The 19,386-nt window shown below is 37.4% G+C and overlaps 1 protein-coding gene across 5 annotated transcripts in view; it reads right to left on the bottom strand.

The window, feature by feature from the left end:
• The window catches only part of MCTP1 (multiple C2 and transmembrane domain containing 1), a 505,669-nt gene that overhangs the window by 232,222 nt on the left and 254,061 nt on the right, over positions 1-19,386 (bottom strand). For all 5 annotated transcript variants that reach the window (XM_032403991.1, XM_032403986.1, XM_032403987.1 and 2 more), the window contains exons 3-4: positions 11,071-11,213; positions 2,530-2,609 (exon numbers count right to left, since the gene is read on the bottom strand). In XM_032403991.1, the coding sequence (XP_032259882.1) occupies positions 2,530-2,609; positions 11,071-11,213 (223 nt within the window). The remainder of the gene's footprint in view (positions 1-2,529; positions 2,610-11,070; positions 11,214-19,386) is intronic.

Raw genomic sequence — 19,386 nt, 5'->3', positions numbered from 1 at the left:
GTTCTATAGATCAAGGGTGGGGAGTGGAAATTTATATTATTTGTAAAGCTCTTGGGTGATTTTCCCATACAACCAGGATTGACAACAGGAGATACTTTTTATTGCTAAGATATTATAATACCAGGAGACTCTTTCACATGATGCTTCATTTGCCAAGTCAAGGAGTAATGTTATGAAAAAAAAATGAACAGTTATCTGATGTCAGAGGTTTTAACTGAAACATGAAAAACTAGACTGATGATACAATGTTATAAGAGCTGTGATACAAATTGCTCCACTAGCAATTTAGTTACAATTAATCACTGTGGTTTGACAATTGGTTCCTTTTGTCTTGAGAAATTCATGTTAAGCATTATAGAATACATGTATATATTATACATACATATATGTTTTTACATGGGGTTACAGTTTGATTCGGTTCATTTTCCTCTAATGATTACATATAAAATTAATAGAAAAAACTTCATTACATTTTTATAATGATTACATGATAAAGATTTAAGAACATTTGCGATTGCTTTATGATGATTACCTATTGTTTCCTTTCAAAGTAAAATCTTAATGCATTATATAGTAGGATAAATATTTATATGGCTACTACCATTATCCATTTATCTGTACCCAGGGACTATTGATTTATACATAGAATGTAATGGTATATATCAGCTAGTGATTTTGAAAAGCAGTAATTTGGGATGTTTATGTGGTTTTGAGAGGAAGGAATGATTAAATACATACAATAAGTAATGTGGCAAAATAAACACCAAATGCTTGTATATAATCTCTTTTTATTTTCTTAATCATCTCATATTTTTTCCATTTAAAGTTATTTTTCATCAGTGATTTATCTTTAATAGAGAACAAGAGAAATTTATGCTCTGTGATTAAATCCAGCAATTTGCATAGCCTTTAACAGAAGTCTACAGAGAAAATAACTGTGGCCTTTATAAAAGAACGCCACAGTCCATTCTGGTTGGAGCTCAGTTTTCATGATAATGGACTACATAAAATACCATCTAGGGCACGTCCTTCCTCCGTGGTGAGGGAGGGGAGCCAGCAATCACCTACGTTCTACCGTTAGTCAGCCTGCGCGAAGCTCTAGGTTGGAATGGAGGACATGAAGGAGGTACAGGAAAGTCTGCTCTTTTGTCCAGTCCATGACAAAAATGACTATTGAGAGACCAATAAACCGTCAAACGTGCTCAAATGTAGCTGACTATAATATATAAGGGGGGGTTCTACTATTTCTATTTCATTTGTATTTAAAATATAAAGTAGTGATCCAGCCCATTACTCTGCTTTCTTGCATTCCACTTGTCCTGCCACATGATGTACATAATCAACTAAAACATCTTAAAACCATCAAAGATCTCACAGCTTCCTTTGCAATCTATCCTAGCATTGCTGGACCCTTTTAAGACATATTTTCCCTCTCTCTAGTATTAATTAATTCTAAGCTCCCAGTTGAAATGCATTTTTAAAAATATAAGCCCATAATTAGGTACGAGGAATGACTAATATTAGTAATAATTATATAACTTTACAAATAATCAAGCAATGATGAACTAATCTAACTGAGAAAATACAACTAATCTTTCTCCATGTTTGAGTCACTCTTCGATAACATAGGATTACCAGTGATGGCAAAATTAGATTGTACTTGGGCTCAGGTGATAAGGGAATGGCTGTTTTTGAAGCAAGGTACACGTTTTATTTCCTATACAGTGACCTGATTCTTAAATTAATAATTTTGACTAACATGGATAATCTACTTTATGTCCACTACAACCATACCAGACATATGAAAAGTAAGGAATGTGTCTCTTATCTCTAGATTCCTGGAGCCTAGCACAGTGCTGGAAGACAAAGCAGGTGTCTAAGAATTTTTCTGCTGAATAGTTGTTGTTGAATGAGATAGTCAAGGAAGACATTATTATTTCCACTGGGTAGATAAGAGAGATGAACTTGAAAAAGGCTGGCTAGCATGAAGGCTTACAACAACAAATGAGAGAACAGTGACTTGACCCCAGATCTGCTGACACTTTCTATTACACAGGTCCAGCTTCACAACAAGACATAGTGAGGGGCGCCTGGGTGGCTCAGTCGTTAAGCATCTGTCTTTGGCTCAGATCATGATATCCTGGGATCGAGCCCCGCATAGGGCTCCCTGCTCCACGGGGAGCCTGCTTCTCCCTCTCTCACTCCCCCTGCTTATGTTCCCTCTCTCGCTGTGTCTCTCTCTGTCAAATAAATAAATAAAATCTTTAAAAAAAAAAAAGACGTAGTGATATTATAATGGTTCAAAAGTTACCTGTTTAGGGGGCGCCTGGGTGGCTCAGTTGGTTAAGTGACTGCCTTCGGCTCAGGTCATGATCCTGGAGTCCCTGGATCGAGTCCCGCATCGGGCTCCCTGCTCGGCAGGGAGCCTGCTTCTCCCTCTGACCCTCCCCCGTCTCATGTGCTCTCTCTCCCTCTCTCATTCTCTCTGTCTCAAATAAATAAAATCTTTAAAAAAAAAAAAAAAGTTACCTGTTTAACTCCAATTGTGTGAGATCCAGAAACGCCGAGCCCATAAAGTCATCTTGTAGTCCAAAATCATAGTCAAATACCTAAGAAGCCAAAGAGACAAGGCATTATTAGAAATAATTCCAATATAAGCTTTAAGTGAAAATATCTCGATTATAAAATACTGGTTGTCTATGTCACCAAAAGCAATGAAACTTATTATTTATTTTTAAAAATTACTTTGTTTGAAATGTTAGGGTCTCACAAAATATTCAAAGGAAACTACCTTTAATTTTGTACTTAAAATTGCTATTTTATATCAAATAGAACTTTAAGGAAGATGAATAACAAAATCAAACAAATATAGTAAATCATCAAAAATCTGAGGAACATAAGCTTAGAATATTTCCCCCATATTATTAGCATTACTGAAAGGAAAAATAAGTTGGTATGAAATTCAACAAATATGTCTTCCTCAGTGGGTTACTGGTGATGATAATATAATTCTAATCTCTTTGCATTTTTCAGGTCACTGAAGATAAATTCTCTGATATTATAGGAAAATGCTGTTTTAAATATACAAATAAGTAAAAATTGAGGTGTTGTTATTAAAGCATTTTGTAAAGTCATGTTAAGGTTAAATCAAATCAAGTTTTTATCATCACAAGCAAGGCTAGGAAATAATATTAACGTAACTACCAGCAACAAGCAGAAAGGAAAAGAAAAGAATGTATTTCTTCCTTCTGTCAGAACTATTTATCCAGTATCTTCTCTATGCCTTTCATGTTTCTTATCCATACTATGATGAATAAGAAAGCAGCACCCCTGATCTCTTGCGACCTGCATTTAGGAGCTGAGATGGTCCATAAAAACCCAAATAGATAGATATATTTAGTGATGAGTGCCGTGGACACAAATGTCTAAGGGGGTGTGTTGGGAGCTGCTATTTTAGATTGGAGGTCCAGGAAGCCCTTTTGGAGGAAGTCTGCACCTAGAGACCGGAATAATGAGAAGGATTAAGCCAGTTTGGGAAGATCACTCCCAGGCAGGACAAACAGGAGGTGATTAGCATATGCAAGGGTCATCCAGAAGCCAGTGTGGTTGAAGCAGACTGAGAAAGATGGACAGTGGAAGAAGGCTGGAGACACGGCTCAGGGCTAGATCAGTTAGGGCCATGTCCAAAAAACTCGAAGTAAATGGGAGTTGGCTAACTTCCAACCACTTATTAATTTTCTTACTCATTCATCTCCTCTGCCAATATTGATCAAGTATTCATTATGTACCAGACAATATGCTAGGTGCTGTGTAAGCAGTGGTGAGCAACCTGACAAGGCCAATGCTTACCGTTTAGTGAGGGAGACAGATGCTAGAGAAGGAAGTGCACAGGTGATATGTAATTACCAATTGTGTTAAGTGTTGTAAAGAACAGATTGTGAAAAGAATAAAAATAACAATAGAGATCAGGGAAAACTTTTAAGATGGAAGAAAGATGCTCCTAGATAAAGTTGGGGGCCGTGCTTCCTGACCCTTTCAAATAGAAAGTCTTTGTATTGTGCACTGCAGTAAATGAGCATGGACAAGGAAGCCAGCTCTTGAATGGATGAACCAGGCCATCGAACCCTCCAGGATGTGAGAATCCATTAGGCTGAGAGAATCCACAGCCCAGTACTCTGGTGCCCAAATCAGCACAACTGTGCTCAATAGTTAGAAAGCTTGAAGGAGAGGGAACAGTATGTGTATAGCAGCTGGTTTTTCTCTAGACTAAGTATACTTCAAGTTAAACTTATTATGTAAAAAATTGATATTTAAACCAAAAGATAAACACTTTGCATTACAAAAGCATTCTTAAATTTGAAGAGTCACAAGGGGATTTATTTAAGTGATAAATTCCCTTAATGCCTTCTAAATTATTCAATTTACGGTCATTTGATTTACATACAACCTTTCAGGAGTACATTTGTTATAGAAAGCACAGTGCTCCTGCAATAAATATTCTCCTTGATCAATTACACTTCTGAGCTCTAGTCATCCGCTCAGTGGCATATCACATGAGTATACTGCAACAGCTCAGGCAGAGGACATGTCAGTGTCTGCAGGTGGCTGCAATAGGGTATTTTACAACATAAAATTTACACTAAAAATTAAATAAATTTCTTATGCAACGTCTTCTAACTGTATCACCCTAAAGCTTAAAATCTTGGGACTCTAGTGATAATGAGACCATCTGGGGTACATCCAGACATGTGAAGTGGAGAGCTGTGAATCCCGTGAACTGGCTAAAAGAGACATCCCAGCTGGGTGATGGAATATTTGAACTCTCTTTACTCTTGTGGTGAAAGTCTTTCCTACAGTCCTAATGCTAGGTGCTTACTTTACTTCTCCTATTACTTAGCAAGGGCATCCATATGGGAAAGAATGGAACCACCAGAATCCATTCATTAATGAAATTATTAGTGATGCTACTTGGTTCTATGCTCTATAAACTACTTGTCAGAAGGAGCATTGCTGTAGGGGGAGTTTCAGAAATACAGAGCACAGAGAAGAGAGAAAATAGGGAAACGTACTCCCACTGCAATAAGAACATGCACAGTTAACACTGATTAATGTTTATTCAATATTTGCTATCCGTTAGGCACTGTTATCTATTAAACATGTCACGGAAATTTTTTTTTAAGATTTTATTTATTTATTTGTCAGAGAGAGAGAGAAAGTGAGAGCACAAGCAGGGGGAGCAGCAGGCAGAAGGAGAAGCAGACTCCCCACTGAGCCGGGAGCCCGACGTGGGGCTCCATCACAGGACCCTGGGATCATGACCTGAGTGGAAGGCAGACACTTAATTGACTGAGCCACCCGGGCACCCCTGCTATGGAGATTTTTAAATTTATGTCTTACACAACTCAGTGAACAGGGTATTGTTGTGTCCATTTTTCAGACGAGAAATCCAAAGCTTGAAAAGTTTATGTTACTTCCCCCCAAAATTCAGGGCTCGGAAGAGATCAGATTCAGATTCTATAGTACAGGATGCTCTGTTCAGAATAGAACACACTGAAATTTAACAAATACGACTTGGCCACCCACTGTGAGTGAAGTCCTGCAAATTCAGACATGAACAGTTTAGATGGGATCCTTGCTTTCACGGAGCCTCCCCTGGGAGAGGTGGAAACCTTGGGTAACATTAGATAAAAGTTGCTCAGGCTCCGTTAACACCTCTCTTCATTCTCACGTGAGTTTAGAACAACATGTGTTTTATTCTAATCAATGAATTTATTTAACATCTCGATTCAATTGTCTTCCAAGAAAAATTGCATCAGGGAGTACACCAGCTAAAATGCTTTTGGGATATAAGTAACAGAAAACTCAACTCCCATGAATGGGAATTTGTTAGCTCAGATGACTGAAATGCCCATAGGTGCTTATGACTTCAGGGGAGTTTTCAACTGCCAGTTCAAAAGATTCCTATATCTATTCATTCAGTTACTTGAGAAATATTTGGTCAGGATCTACAATGTGCCAAATGTTGTTCCAGGCACTGGAAATACGGCAGTGAATGGGATAAAGTCTCTGATTTCTTGGGGCTTACATATGGGCAGGGTATAGACAATAAACAAATGCATGTTAGGTAGTAATAAGTGTCATGGAGAAAAATATCTCAGGGTATGGGAGTGATGAGAAATGCTATTTACAGAAGATGTTTAGGAGGACAATCAGAGAGAGTGGCATTCGAATAAAGAGGCATAATGAGAATAGGATATGGAAAGGGATCCAGATCACATAATGTGACCCAAGATATAAGAACTTACTCAAATATGTCCATAACTCATTTTCATACCCAGGAAGCTTCAAAATACTCATTTCACTATACAAGAATAATTAAACTCTGAATTATAGTATTGACATTGTAAAACAAAGAAAATAAAACCTAACTGCGACCATTGCGATTAGTCATCTTTAGTGGAAAAAAGTTAAGTTGCATAATTGCTGGGTGGACATAGGAAACACTGAGTCCCTCTAAGTCTCTCTCACCTATAAAATGGGGATGAGGATAGTTACTTGTCAGGTATTGTGAGGTTTACATGAGATAAAGTAGGCCTGGCACCTACCATGGTGCTCAAGAAATTGTAGTTATTATTATGATGAGAAGATGTGACCACAGATTCCATCTTCCCAAGACTCAATAACTTCCTATGTTCTCTGCCTATAAACCAAAAGCAAGTATGGTCACACTTGTTTATTTCCTTGTTTTGTTTTGCTATTGATTTTTGTTGTTGTTGTCTAAAACCGTTGAGATTCTTGATTCATGCATTTAGGAAGTATTATTGAACCATACAAGACAAAATGTCTAAGATAATATAAGCATCTAACTTTGGAATAATTTGGTTTGGGTGCTGTGTAGTTTAGGGCTAGAAACATTTTCATTCCAACTACTCAGTTGTTTCCATTTAAAAGTCTAGAAAAGTGGCTCCCTACCCAAGCAGTGCATCAGAATAACCTGCTGTGTTTTAAAAATACAGAAGATTGGACTCTACCTCAGAGGTCCTGAATCAAAGTCTTTAGGGAAGACACTTGAATAAAAAAAAAGAACCACAAACAAAAATAAAACAAAAAAAAACCCCTTTATGGATAATTCTGATGTACAGCCAGAGTTGATGATCATTGGTATATGACATTCTTTTAGGACCCTTAAGACCTAGTGAGAAATAATTTTGTATAAGATAGCAATATGGTCTTTAATTTGAACCATGTTTAAGGATTTCTTTTTTTGAGAGAGAGAGAGAAAGTGCATGTGTGAGCATGGGGGCAGGGGCAGAGGGAGAGGGAGAGAATCTTCGAGCAGACTTCCCGCTGAGCACAGAGCCATGCAAGACTGATCTCACCACCTTGAGATCATGACCTGAGCTGAAATCAAGAGTCATATGCTTAACCACCTGAGGCACCCTGGCACCTCAAGGACTTTCCGATTTCAAATCCTAAACTTGGATAGATAGGAGTTACTTAAGGAATTGTCAATTTTGGTAAAATAACAGTCTTAGAAACAGTAATCTGACCCCCAAACAGAATCACCTTCCTAATTACCAAAAACTTTCTATTATTTAGAAAAGACTCCAATCTAATACCCAGATTTCTAGCCTATGATTAGGCCAAACAAGTAGCAATTTACACAAACATTTCCCCTGTCTATTATTTTTCTCTCTTCTTCTGTAACTCTGGGGGTTCACTGTGTACCTTGGATAATAGTGTCAGTGAGATGAAAATCGAGAATTTAATTCAATTCAACTGAAATGGACGCTGAATTTACCCTATTCTCTAAGATGTGTGCAGGAGCATCCCTGTGGCAGGCCTCAGTTAATAGCATTGCATTTAGGGTGGCTCAGTCGGTTAAGCCTCTGCCTTCGGCTCAGGTCATGATCCCAGGGTCCTGGGGTCAAGCCCCATGTTGGGCTCCCTGCTCAGCGGGAGCTTACTTCTCCCTCTCCCTCTGCCCCTCCCCTCCCCACTTGTGCTCTCTCACTCACTCACTCACTCTCTCTCTCAAATAAAATCTTTAAGAAAATAGCATTGAATTTAAACCCCCAGCCTCTACTACTACCTTATAAATATATTTCAAGTCTATTCCTATAAACTTGTTTTCACCTGCCCTTACTATGAAGTCATTTGGAGCAGAAGGAATATTCTCATTAAAATTAAAATCTACATGAACTCCAACCAATTGGAAAGTATGTTATTATTTATTTTGTGTCTAGTTTTTTTAAAATGACAGTTCCAAGATTTTTTTGGGAAAAAAAATCTGTTTTTTCTAGAATTGGTAAAAGCACTGCAACTTTAATGCAATTTTATAACCTTGGCTCAGAACTGACTTTTGTTTCCCTTGGTAATCCTTACATTGATAGAAATCAGATTACAGGGTACACACGGACTTCTTTTTCCTTTAACTGTAGACGGGAGGGTTGTAGACAATATTTTCTAACCATCCAGTACATGGATGCATTTTCGTATCACCTGTCACTATAGAATCAGTTCATCCCTAAGAGATCTTTCAGGCAAGATTAATCTCCCAGCATGGAGGATATAGGCATCACATCAAAATCAAGTCAGTCAATCACACAAGGCTGTGTAGAGACAATGAAAAGAATGCAGTGTTCATGAAATTCTAGTAACTCAAAATATTTCCGCCAATGTATTTTGTTTAGGTCTCTGTGTGTGTAAGGTTAGGCAAAAAGCAGATAACATAAAAAATGGAAAAAATAAAGCAAAAAGTTAGAGATTTTTCTCAAAAGAAGCCCTAGCACTTTACAGAAAATGAAAATCAAGTGAAAAATAGGAAAGCTTATTTAAAAGCATAAAATAGTACATAAAAATATTGTCATTTTATGTTTGTACACGTAGTATTTGGGAAGCCAGTGTGATTCCTACTTAATCATTTTTCTTACGTAGAAATGTACAAAAGTGACAAATACTTTACAATTCACTATTTTTTTTCTGTATGGTGAAAGCTAAGTTGTAGCTATATGATGTCATACTTTGAAAACTCAAAGTGATAAACAAACAAAAAAACCAAAACAACCTTCGGGGTCTCTCTCCTAGCTTCTTAGCTTATAGTGCGGCGTTAGCCAAGGCCTTTGGCCTGCATGCTGTATCACTGTCTCCATGACAGTAGAAGGCTATGCACGTACACATTCTTGCTCTCTCAGACCACAACAAAAGTTTTTGCCACCATTTTGTGTGTGTGTGTGTACATCAGATTTTTGTTTGTTTTTGAGCCTACTGTGATATTCTTTTTCAAACATGCATTTTGACATTTTGGTTTCTACAGAGATGAATACTCATTCTTGAGCACAAGAGAATAGCGAAAGGACCTAACCAACATCTAATGTAATTTTGGGAAGTTCATTTTGTAACCCTTTCAAAGACTGGAGATCTACCTGGTTCTGTTGTAGAGTAATAGCCCAGTAAAGAAACAGATCCACAGTAAAAGTAATTAAAAATAAATCTTTTTCTTTCCATGATTTTTCTCTTACGGGACCTTAAACAAGATGCAAGTGGTCCAGTGCAATCCTTACTAACACCTGCTTTCTTTCCTCTCCTGTCCACTGTCCCCGTGGTTACAAATGCTCTAACTCATCTCTTCCAAACCTCCCCAGAAATAAAATTTCCTTTACATTCCACTTGTCTTTTTTTTTTTAATTCCTTTTTCATCTTCTATCTCAGTTTTTTATTATGAAGGTATTTTCTTTTTTCTCATGCAGATATTTCTTTCTCTCTGGAAGTGGGGAGCAGGAAAGAAAAATACCTCCGACCTGGAGATCTTCCCTTTGGTGGGAGGAGGATTGGCTGCGAATATTCCCACATTAATAATTCTTATGCCATCACACATTGTATATTAAAAGATAGTCCAGGAATGTTATTTAATTGATTTTTTTTAGCCAATGTCCACTTGAGACTATTTCTTATGCAAATACAGATCTATTCTCCCATAATGTCTTCTAGAAACTTATCAACTGTGTACTTAGGAAATTTTCTTTTCATTGATCTTATAAACTGTTTTGCTATGATTTTTTTTTTAAGGCTAGTCAAGTGCAGTAGTGAGAAGGGGGAAAGAGTAGAATAAGGAGTTCAACCTGTAACTGACTGTGAACAATCAATTGAGAGAACTCACTATACCTTTGGACCAACCAGTTCTGCTATGATTTTAATAAAAATCTTGATTATTATTTTTCTTTCTGTGGAAAAGAGAAAGAGCTGGAGGCAATATAAATGAAGAATTGATGGGAAGGAGGATGCCTAGAGATTGCTTAACAAATGATTATGTGAGATTTTTGGTTCATGTGCCATTCGTGACAAGATAGAGAAAAGGAGGAGGCGTGTGGTTATTACGGTAAAAGTAGAAAAAAGTTTGGCCATTGAAGGGATAGTCAGAACATAGGAGCCACAAACAGTGTGGAGATATGAATTAGATACAGAAAAAATATCTAGAGATATGGATTAAAGAGAATTTAGATAGGGAAATAAAACAAGGAATTAGGGTTGCAACGATCTCCTTAAGTTCTTCTTTTTTTTTTTTTAACTACATCAAGTGAGAGGAAAGACTCTTTTTTCCCCCCATTTTTGGTAATATGATAGAGACAGGAAATCCACCCCCCTTTTTCATCTTTACCCTTCTCATCTGCCAAGGAAAATATATTTTTGCAACCTGTAATGGCAGATCCCCTGATAGAGTTCTTGAACAGAAAGGCTGGGTTCTGTGTAAGTTTTCCTTCTTGCTAGATTTCACAGCGACTTGTTTTCTAAATTCCCAGAGTGCACTGAGTCAGTTAACTGCACCAAACAGGAGAAGACTGACTTCATAATCCTCCTAAATGACTGGCAATAGAACTGTGCTGAAGAAAAATGCTCCCCAGCTTCCTCTCCCCTCACGGTCTCCTCTCTGTCACACCATCAACAGATGAAAGTTGCGCAGAGCAGAATTTATCTCTGGTGAAAAATCTCATCAGTCAGGGAGACATGATAGAAAACCATTAAACAGGGAGTTTTATGTCATTGCATTAGGGGAAAACATAACCGGCTCACCTTGATATACAAGGGTTCCCTCAGATGTTCAACAAGAATGCAAGCTTTCTCCTCCCACACAGGATTGAGGTTCTTGTGTATTATTTTACTTCTAAAAACTTCTTTTCCTCCAATTTTAAACTTCACGTATGGATCACTTGTCCCTGTTAAAGAGATAGAGATTAATTCATGTTAGTCACACTATTTGCTGGGAATCAAGAGATTAGCTCATTTAAACATGAGGAAGTATTTAAAGGAATCAAAGTTAAATAAAGCTTATCACATGGGAAAATAAAGGTTAAATGTTTTTTCCCAAATTTCTCCTTAAATTTTAAAGTGACAGTAAATATTAATAATAATTATTATATCTAAGTAATAATAATACTAATTATTATTATTGTATCTTCTGATCTTAATTCTGTAATCCTATCCTGGTATTTAAAAACCTCTATTTCATACTGCATATGTAAATTTAATTCATATTATAAACAAAAGAGATTATTCTGACATTTCTCTTGGTATCACCCGGTCAACTATAAAAAGATGATCCATGATCTTGACTGATTTAACTAGTTTTAGACTTATATATGCTGCTCAAATTTTAGACTAGTCTGATGCGCTTAAGGAAAGGTGAGTCTTAAATTGGGCTTTCATTTCATCCTTGGTCCCATATTCCCTCGAGCTCAGAAGTTGCAATTTTAGAACACAAGGAAAGGATGGAGGTCTCAGAGGAAGGCGTGGGGGGAAGGGTACAACTGTTTATTAAGTAATCTGCAAACTTCATATTATCCCTTCGCACGTCCCAAGCTCCTTATGATGATAAAGAAAATCAGAGCTGACGAGTAAGTTGCTCACGATACACAGCTAGCAGGAGATGCAGTTAAAATTCCAACCAAGCTTGTTTGACTCTAACACCTGTGCTTTTTCTACTACACCTGCAAGGGGGGAGGGGCTTTGACATACTTCTCTATATATCATACCATTTCTCATTGTGACCAGTGAATGAGGCCAATTGATCTAATGAGTCTATGCTATTACTAAGGATTCCTAGAGAAGGTGAATCAGAGACATCCCCAGGTAAATCATCCCAGCGTGACAATCTTCATCCCCAGGAAATAATTCTTTATACGAGGCCCAACTCCCTTATAAGATTTTGTTGGGGCACCTGGATGGCTCAGTCGTTAAGCGTCTGCCTTCGGCTCAGGTCATGATCTCAGGGTCCTGGGGTAGAGCCCCACTTGGGCTCCCGGCTCAGTGGGGAGTCTGCTTGTCCTTCTGCCCCCTGCTCATGCTCCCTCTCTCTCTCATAAAAAAATAAAATAAAATAAAAAAAAGATTTCGTTTAATTCTTTCTGTTTTGCCTAAACTGAAGCTATAGTTGATAACTACGGTCTGTATGATTTAAAGAAGAATGTGAGTGGGGGTCTGTAAACTGTAAAGTATGATATAAGTGTTAGGGATTACAATTACGATGCTGATATCCTTAAGCTCACTCTCTGTATCACAACACTCCACTCACTGCAGTGACACATAAATATCGATGCAAAATATAAGGACTGCCACATAGGACTTTGTTTTTCTTATTTAATCATTTGTGGGCTTTCTTAAAACCCTCCACACTTTTGAAGTAAATATAATACCTTGCTCTTTGTATGCCTAGACCCGGGTATAATAAAATAATGATCCCAATTTCTGTGATTTTATCATAATGGTACAAACTTAAAAAAATTTATAAATATAAATATAGGCTATTATATGGTTACCCATTATAATGAATGCATTCTTTTGGGGAGTCAGTGCAACTGAAATGTTAAAAATTGCTATTTTTAACACAGTAGTTCCCAGCTATGGGCTGAGGACCCTGGGGATTGAGGGTTTTAGAGCACAAATTTGGAGGTTATTAAAATCCATGTACCCATTTGAAATTTCTCAGTCACGCCCTAGATCAAGTTATTGTCTTTGATTTTGAAATTCATCTATGTAACTATTACCACCTGCTAAAATATAATAAGTTTCATAATATCAGAGCCATTTGGATCCCCCTTTTTAAAAATCTCCAGCACTTAGTACAGAATCAGACATATTGTTGGTCCTCAATAGACATTTAGTGAATAAATGAATGAATTAATGACTTAATAGCGTGGGTGGCAGCCTCTGTTCCTGCTGACTTTTGTCCCCTCCACTTGGATATCTAATAGACATTCCAGTGTCCACAATGTCCAAAACTTAAGTCTTGATCCTCTCTCCTGCTAAGTCTGCTCCTCCCTCAGGCTTTGTCAGGTCAGTCAATGAATGACTTCATCATTTGACAGCTGTTCATGCAAGGAACCTGGAAAGTGCTCTCAATACCTCCTTCTTCTCCATGTTTTGTACCCAGGACACCATTAAGTCCAATAAATTCCAAAATACATCTTATCCATCTTCTCTGCCTCCAACCTAGTTAAGCCACCATGATTTCTTTGCTGTTCTACTCTAAAAACAGCCTCCTAATTGGGCTCTCCACATCTTCTGTGTCCCCCTCCATTAATTCACTATGTGGCAGACAGACTGACCTTTTAAAAATGCAAATTTAATCTTCCCTCTTCTTTGCTTAACACATCTCAACAGCTTTCAACTACATCTACAAGAAAATCCAAACTCTGGGGGCACCTGGGTGGCTCAGTTGTTAAGTGTCTGGCTTCGGTTCAGGTCATGATCCCAGGGTCCTGGGATTGAGCCCCGCATCGGACACCCTGTTCCACGGGAAGCCTGCTTCTCCCTCTCCCACTCCCCCTGCTTGTGTTCTCTCTCTCGCTGTCTCTCTCTGTCAAATGAATAAATAAAATCTTCAAAAAAAAAAAAAAAAAGAAAAAAGAAAATCCAAACTCTGTAATATGGTATACAGGACTTGCCATTTCTCCAACTCCATTTTGGGCCCCTTAGTATGTTCCAGGTATCCTGTACTGGAAGTTATTTTCCGCTTCCAGCTTTTGCACATTCTAGCTAGCCTCTCTGCTTGAAAAGTCCCTCCCTCCCATTCTCTTCCCCTTTTGCCTGGCTGACATTTTATTATCCTCCTGGTCTTGGTTTAAATGCAATTTTCTCAGGGATGCTTTCTTAACCTCCCAATTTGAATTAGGTCTCATTATTACTTTCTCTTGGCATTTGCTCTTTGCTTAGTAGCAGTAATCATTATGTTACTTATAGGTTAATTTGTATGTCCACCTGTTTATTGTGTGAATTTTCCCACTGGCTATGACCCCCATTAAGGCCAAGCCCCTTCCCCGACATGGCACAGTGTCCGGAGTGGAGGAGGCACTGGGTAAGTATTTGCTAAATGGATGAGTCAATGAATGACTACAGAGTTTACAGTGTACAGAGGACTGTTAAATGCTTCTCCCTCTGAGATGTTGATAAAGCACACCTGATCAACCTATATTGAAGATGAGAAAAAATCTGAAATTCAGTGTGACTTGCCCCAAATCACATGACAAGTAAGGCAGGCAGTAACAGGATAGAAGCAAACTTAGACTTTCAGACTCCAGATGCAATGTTCCTTCTACTTAGCTTTTAGGAAGCCCGGACATCCATATTTTCCTGCTTTTACTCTAAAATACCATCAGAGAATTATCATATAAAGGTGTTCAATAATCAGTAGATACTGTAAATAATACTAATATTAACAAGTAGCCTCCTCTGGTCTCTAGAACACTCACACTCATTATTTGTTTAACCACCCTATGTCTCTGTGAGTCTACTGTTGTCTCCATTTTACGGATGAGAAAACCAGGACAGGTTAAGTGGCTTATTCCAAGTCAGATGAGAACTCACATCTGGAGACCAGTCTGGTTAGTGCTTTTTCCGGCACATCATTATGAAACACTTATTTCAGGATGCAACAATGCTCGATTTCTGTTGTTCAAAAAGAATAACTCTTTTACAAGGAAAGTGATTTCAAGAAACTTGGCCTTGTGTCTCTAAGTAGTGTCTCACTCCATTTGGTTTGGCTATTCTGTAAAAGGACAAAACTTCCAGTGATTCAGCACAGAAGACCATACACACAAAAGTAAATCCTTTTGGGAAGCAATCTGTTTCTTGACCTTCCCAGAAACATTTTCCTCACCAGCTGTATAGGTCAACTGTCAAAATTCCCTCAGAGTTAGATACACCCTGTTCCTGGAATCCTGCTGGGTGGTCCTAAGGGCTCAATGGTAGAGCTTAAATCACAAAAGGAAATCTAGATCACTCGAGCTAACACGTGCTGAACACCAGATACAACACACCGCCTAACAAGCCTGAGAGAAGACTTCAGCTGCTATCTTGAGGTGACAGTTGCAGAAACTACAGCATGCAACAGGTGAGTAAATTTTCCAAAGTCACACAGCGAGGATGTTGGGGCTTGAATTAATTGTTACACTAGGCTCTCTCTCTCTCTAAAAAAAAAAGAAGAAAAGAAAAGAAAAGAAAAGAAAAGAAAAGAAAAGAAAAGTTGCACTCAAGAAAAAAATGCCCCATGGTCAAAGAAGCCTGGAAAATGCTGCATGTCATACCCCTTATTGGAGAGTCATGGTGCACATTCACTTATTTAAAGGCGATAGAAAATGAACCTATTTAATTTTGTTCTAAACCAGCATTTTCCAATATGCTAAATATTCTAAATATGCTTGGCCACAGAATTCCTTAAATTCCTGTGCTAGTGCTGCTTTGTTGCAATATTGCATTCAACCACAAGATGGCACTAACACTTATCAAATTGTTGTGAGGCCTGTGGTTCTATTCAAAATTAAGGCCTCTTTACTACACACTTTGTGGTTTTCAAGCATTTTCTAGCCACCTGTGTTTGCTGTTATTAGCTGAGCCATGACCCTCATTAAAACATTTTCTATGGCACTGATGAAATGAAAACACGGCAAATAAGTATGGGAGAAGAAACTAGGACGTGTTAGCCCTAAAATAAAAGTCAGGTTTTATTGTTATTCATGTCATAGTCAAGAGCAACCTTCTTCACACATGCGCTTTATCAGATAGCATTAACTCCAGAATTTATTTTTCAACATTAATCCTTTTATTTTATAATTATAAATTCTATGCTTTAAAAATTCTAGAGTATTCTAGGGGCTCCTGGGTGGCTCAGTCGGTTAAGCGTCTGCCTTCGGCGCAGGTCATGATCTCAGGGTCCTGGGATCGAGCCCCGCATCGGGCTCCCTGCTCAGTGGGAAGGCTGCTTCTCCCTCTCCCGCTTCCGCTCCCACTCCCCCTGCTTGTGTTCCCTCTCTCGCTGTGTCTCTGTCAAATAAATAAATTCTTAAAAAAAAATAAATAAATAAAAATAAAAATAAAAATTCTAGAGTATTCTAGATCTAGGGATTATTAATTATTTCTGAACCTTAGGATCAAATTGTTTCAAAAAGATTTAGATGGTGTGTAAAATGTTTTCTCAGGTAGTAAAGGAACACATGTCCTCAGTGCTATACTTTCTTTTCTTTTTTTTTTTTTTTTTGAGTCACAGGTCACTGATGAGCACTTCAACATTCTGTGTGATTGTTTAGCCTTTAGCGTAATTTAAGTCTAACAGAAAACTTTGAATGGGTCCACTTTTGTGTGCAATAAGCACAGTGTACACAAGATGGCAGCCTCTCTTCCCTTAAAACAGTATTAAAGATATTTCAGTGTAAATATTGGTTTTCCTCCTAAGAATAAATGAGCCTCCTGGTGAACAAGTTTAAATCAATCTTATCCCAAACCTAGTACGTAAAGAAACAGACACAGCTACTCCTGTTCTGGGGACCTATAGTCATTCAATAATGCTCACCCCTAATCAAAAACAGCGCCAAATCGAAACTCAGTCTCATATTAGAAGTAGGGAAAGAAAAGGAAGGGGAGAGGACGAGAAAAAAGAGCAAAAGAGGACAACAGAGAAAGGTAAACATAAATATTGATTGTAGACAGTTAAAAACAATTTAAATTTAAGTTGGACCTTCCTGAAGGTACTAGCTAGCCATCTTTACTACCCAAATGCAACAAAAAAAGTGTGTATTGTATAAAAATGTCCTTCACACTTGAAAGATGCCTGTAAAAGTCATCTTCAAAGCATACTCAGAGCAATAGGTTGAGTCTTTATGTACATTTATTTTTCACTAATGATTTAAAAATCTGCAAAGTAGAGATCTTATTTACATATTAAAATTATCTCCTTAGGCTCTCCCATTCCTTCATTTTTTTGCTGGAGATTTGGAATGCCCTACAATTGACATATATAGGGCAAAATAACTAAAACTATTAAAATTCAAATGTGCGAGGTTTCTAATAGCATATGGCATACGGTAATAAAGTAAGAATAAACTAACATTTTTTCATAATGAGTACTATGAATATTCCAATGATTTTGAAATTTATGGCTAATGAAATTACATGATATGGCCCATAGATGAATTAAAAATAATACTGTGATGAAACACAGCACAGGGCTGAACTAAGTAAATTTCTTCCTTTGAAGAGTAGAAGGTACTTCAAGACACACTATAGAGAGAAGGTGTATGTGACAGGAATAGGCTATTGATTTATATGAGTACTTTTTTTGGCTCGTTTTTCTCTTATAAATGCAGAGCTCAAGGTATGTGAGAAAAAACTCTACATTCATATTTGGGATAAATACAGCTTGCTCAATTCCCTTTCATTTGTGGTGTAAATTACAGGGGGTATCTACGTGCAATTTCCTGATAACGTCTGGGAGTACAGGTAGACTAAAATATGGAAGGGTGGTATTCACATTTTTTTTTCACACTGCTTTAGATAAATATGCTTTAATTTTGAATATAAATTATACATTAATTTGTGATATAAGAGCAACCACAATAGAGGAGTATCCTAGACGTCATTTTTTTCAAAGGGCTTTTCTCCCACTGCCTCTGGGAGCTCCCTCTCTGAGAAGTAATTAATGCACTGGCTAGATACAATAGATATTCTTCACCATTCACAATTCTTTTTATTTTTTTTCCCCAGAGGGACACAGTTTTCCCTGGAATTGTACGAGAATATATTACTATGTTTATTCAGCCATCATAACTCCCTAAAAAATCAAATAGAAGGAAATTTTTAAAAATTTAAGTACTTTAACTTTCCTATTTAAAAAAAAATCAGAATATTAAAAAATTATACCCTAAAGTTTCTGTGCTATTCTCAGTCTTTTTTCTTCTGGCTATCCCCATACTCTTCTGAAGTTGTTTCCTTGAGTGTCACCCGTAACTTTTAACCACCAATTCCGATGGGCTTTTCTTAGTCTTCTATCTGTGGGTCACACTGAATGTAGTTAACTCCACTGACTGGAATTTCTTCCTCCCCTCCTTTCCCCTCCCCCTCCCTTCCCTTCCTTTCTTTCTGATTCTGTGACTCCACTCACATTAATCCTATGGTGGGAAGAATATCCGCCACAGTCAGTTTTGCTTTTTATAGGCAGTGTGGTCTTAGCAAAGTCATTTAACCTCTCTGGTCTATAGTTTTTTGATCTTTAAAGTGAGAGGATTTCCCAAATTTCTCTGAGGAGAACAAATGATCTCTAACAAGATTTCACTTACATGTCATTGACAGAGAACAAACCATTCCACATAAATGAGTTTTCCATAAACTAAAAATTGCCATGTCAAACACCAAGACCTGTTTTATTAATACATTTGAAGAAAATATTTCTAGAATTTATTGTTTTTCTCCTTTTTAGGTAAATAATGAATGTAATTTAAAAAAAATGGGTCAGAGCCTCATATCTTGATTATATATGTCTAGGAAATTGTCACTAAAGTTCTAGGATAACTAAGTTAAATCTTCTGTAGAAAACTGGTGAAACTTGGCAGAAATCTTTCAATTTCTGATCTCCTAAGGGAATGCTGCTAAAAGTCAGAAGATATCTCACAGAGAGATATTTATCACAGAAAGTCCCCCCCACCCCCGCCATGGGGTATTTTCATAATCTGTAATATATTCTATATATTCTTAGTTTGCTCTATTTCTTTTAATTTAGAGTTGTTATAAATTCAATGATAGTAATATTTCTGTTATTATATATGCCAGTGAATAAAAAGTGGTTCTTAAAATATAACAAGTTAAAAGTGACTTGAGGTGTAAGGAGCCTGAGTTCCTGGATCTCTGTGTGGAGGGGAGCCATCTGCCAACGAGAAGCATGTTGCCTTGGACTACTATGTGGGTGAGGAAAAAGCTTCTGTTACATTTGGGCCATTAAATATTTTAAGGGCGTGTTTATAGCAGCAGCTCAGCCTACCTTAACCAATACAGATACCTACATCTTGTGAATTCTAATTATTACAAATCGACTTACAACCACTGTTTAGCCTGTCCCACCTGATA

The sequence above is a fragment of the Phoca vitulina genome, unplaced genomic scaffold, assembly GCF_004348235.1.
Source record: "Phoca vitulina isolate PV1807 unplaced genomic scaffold, GSC_HSeal_1.0 scaffold6, whole genome shotgun sequence".
NCBI lineage: Eukaryota > Metazoa > Chordata > Mammalia > Carnivora > Phocidae > Phoca > Phoca vitulina.
The sequence above is the reverse complement of the archived record's forward strand: the minus strand, read 5'-3'. Positions and strand labels throughout refer to the sequence as shown.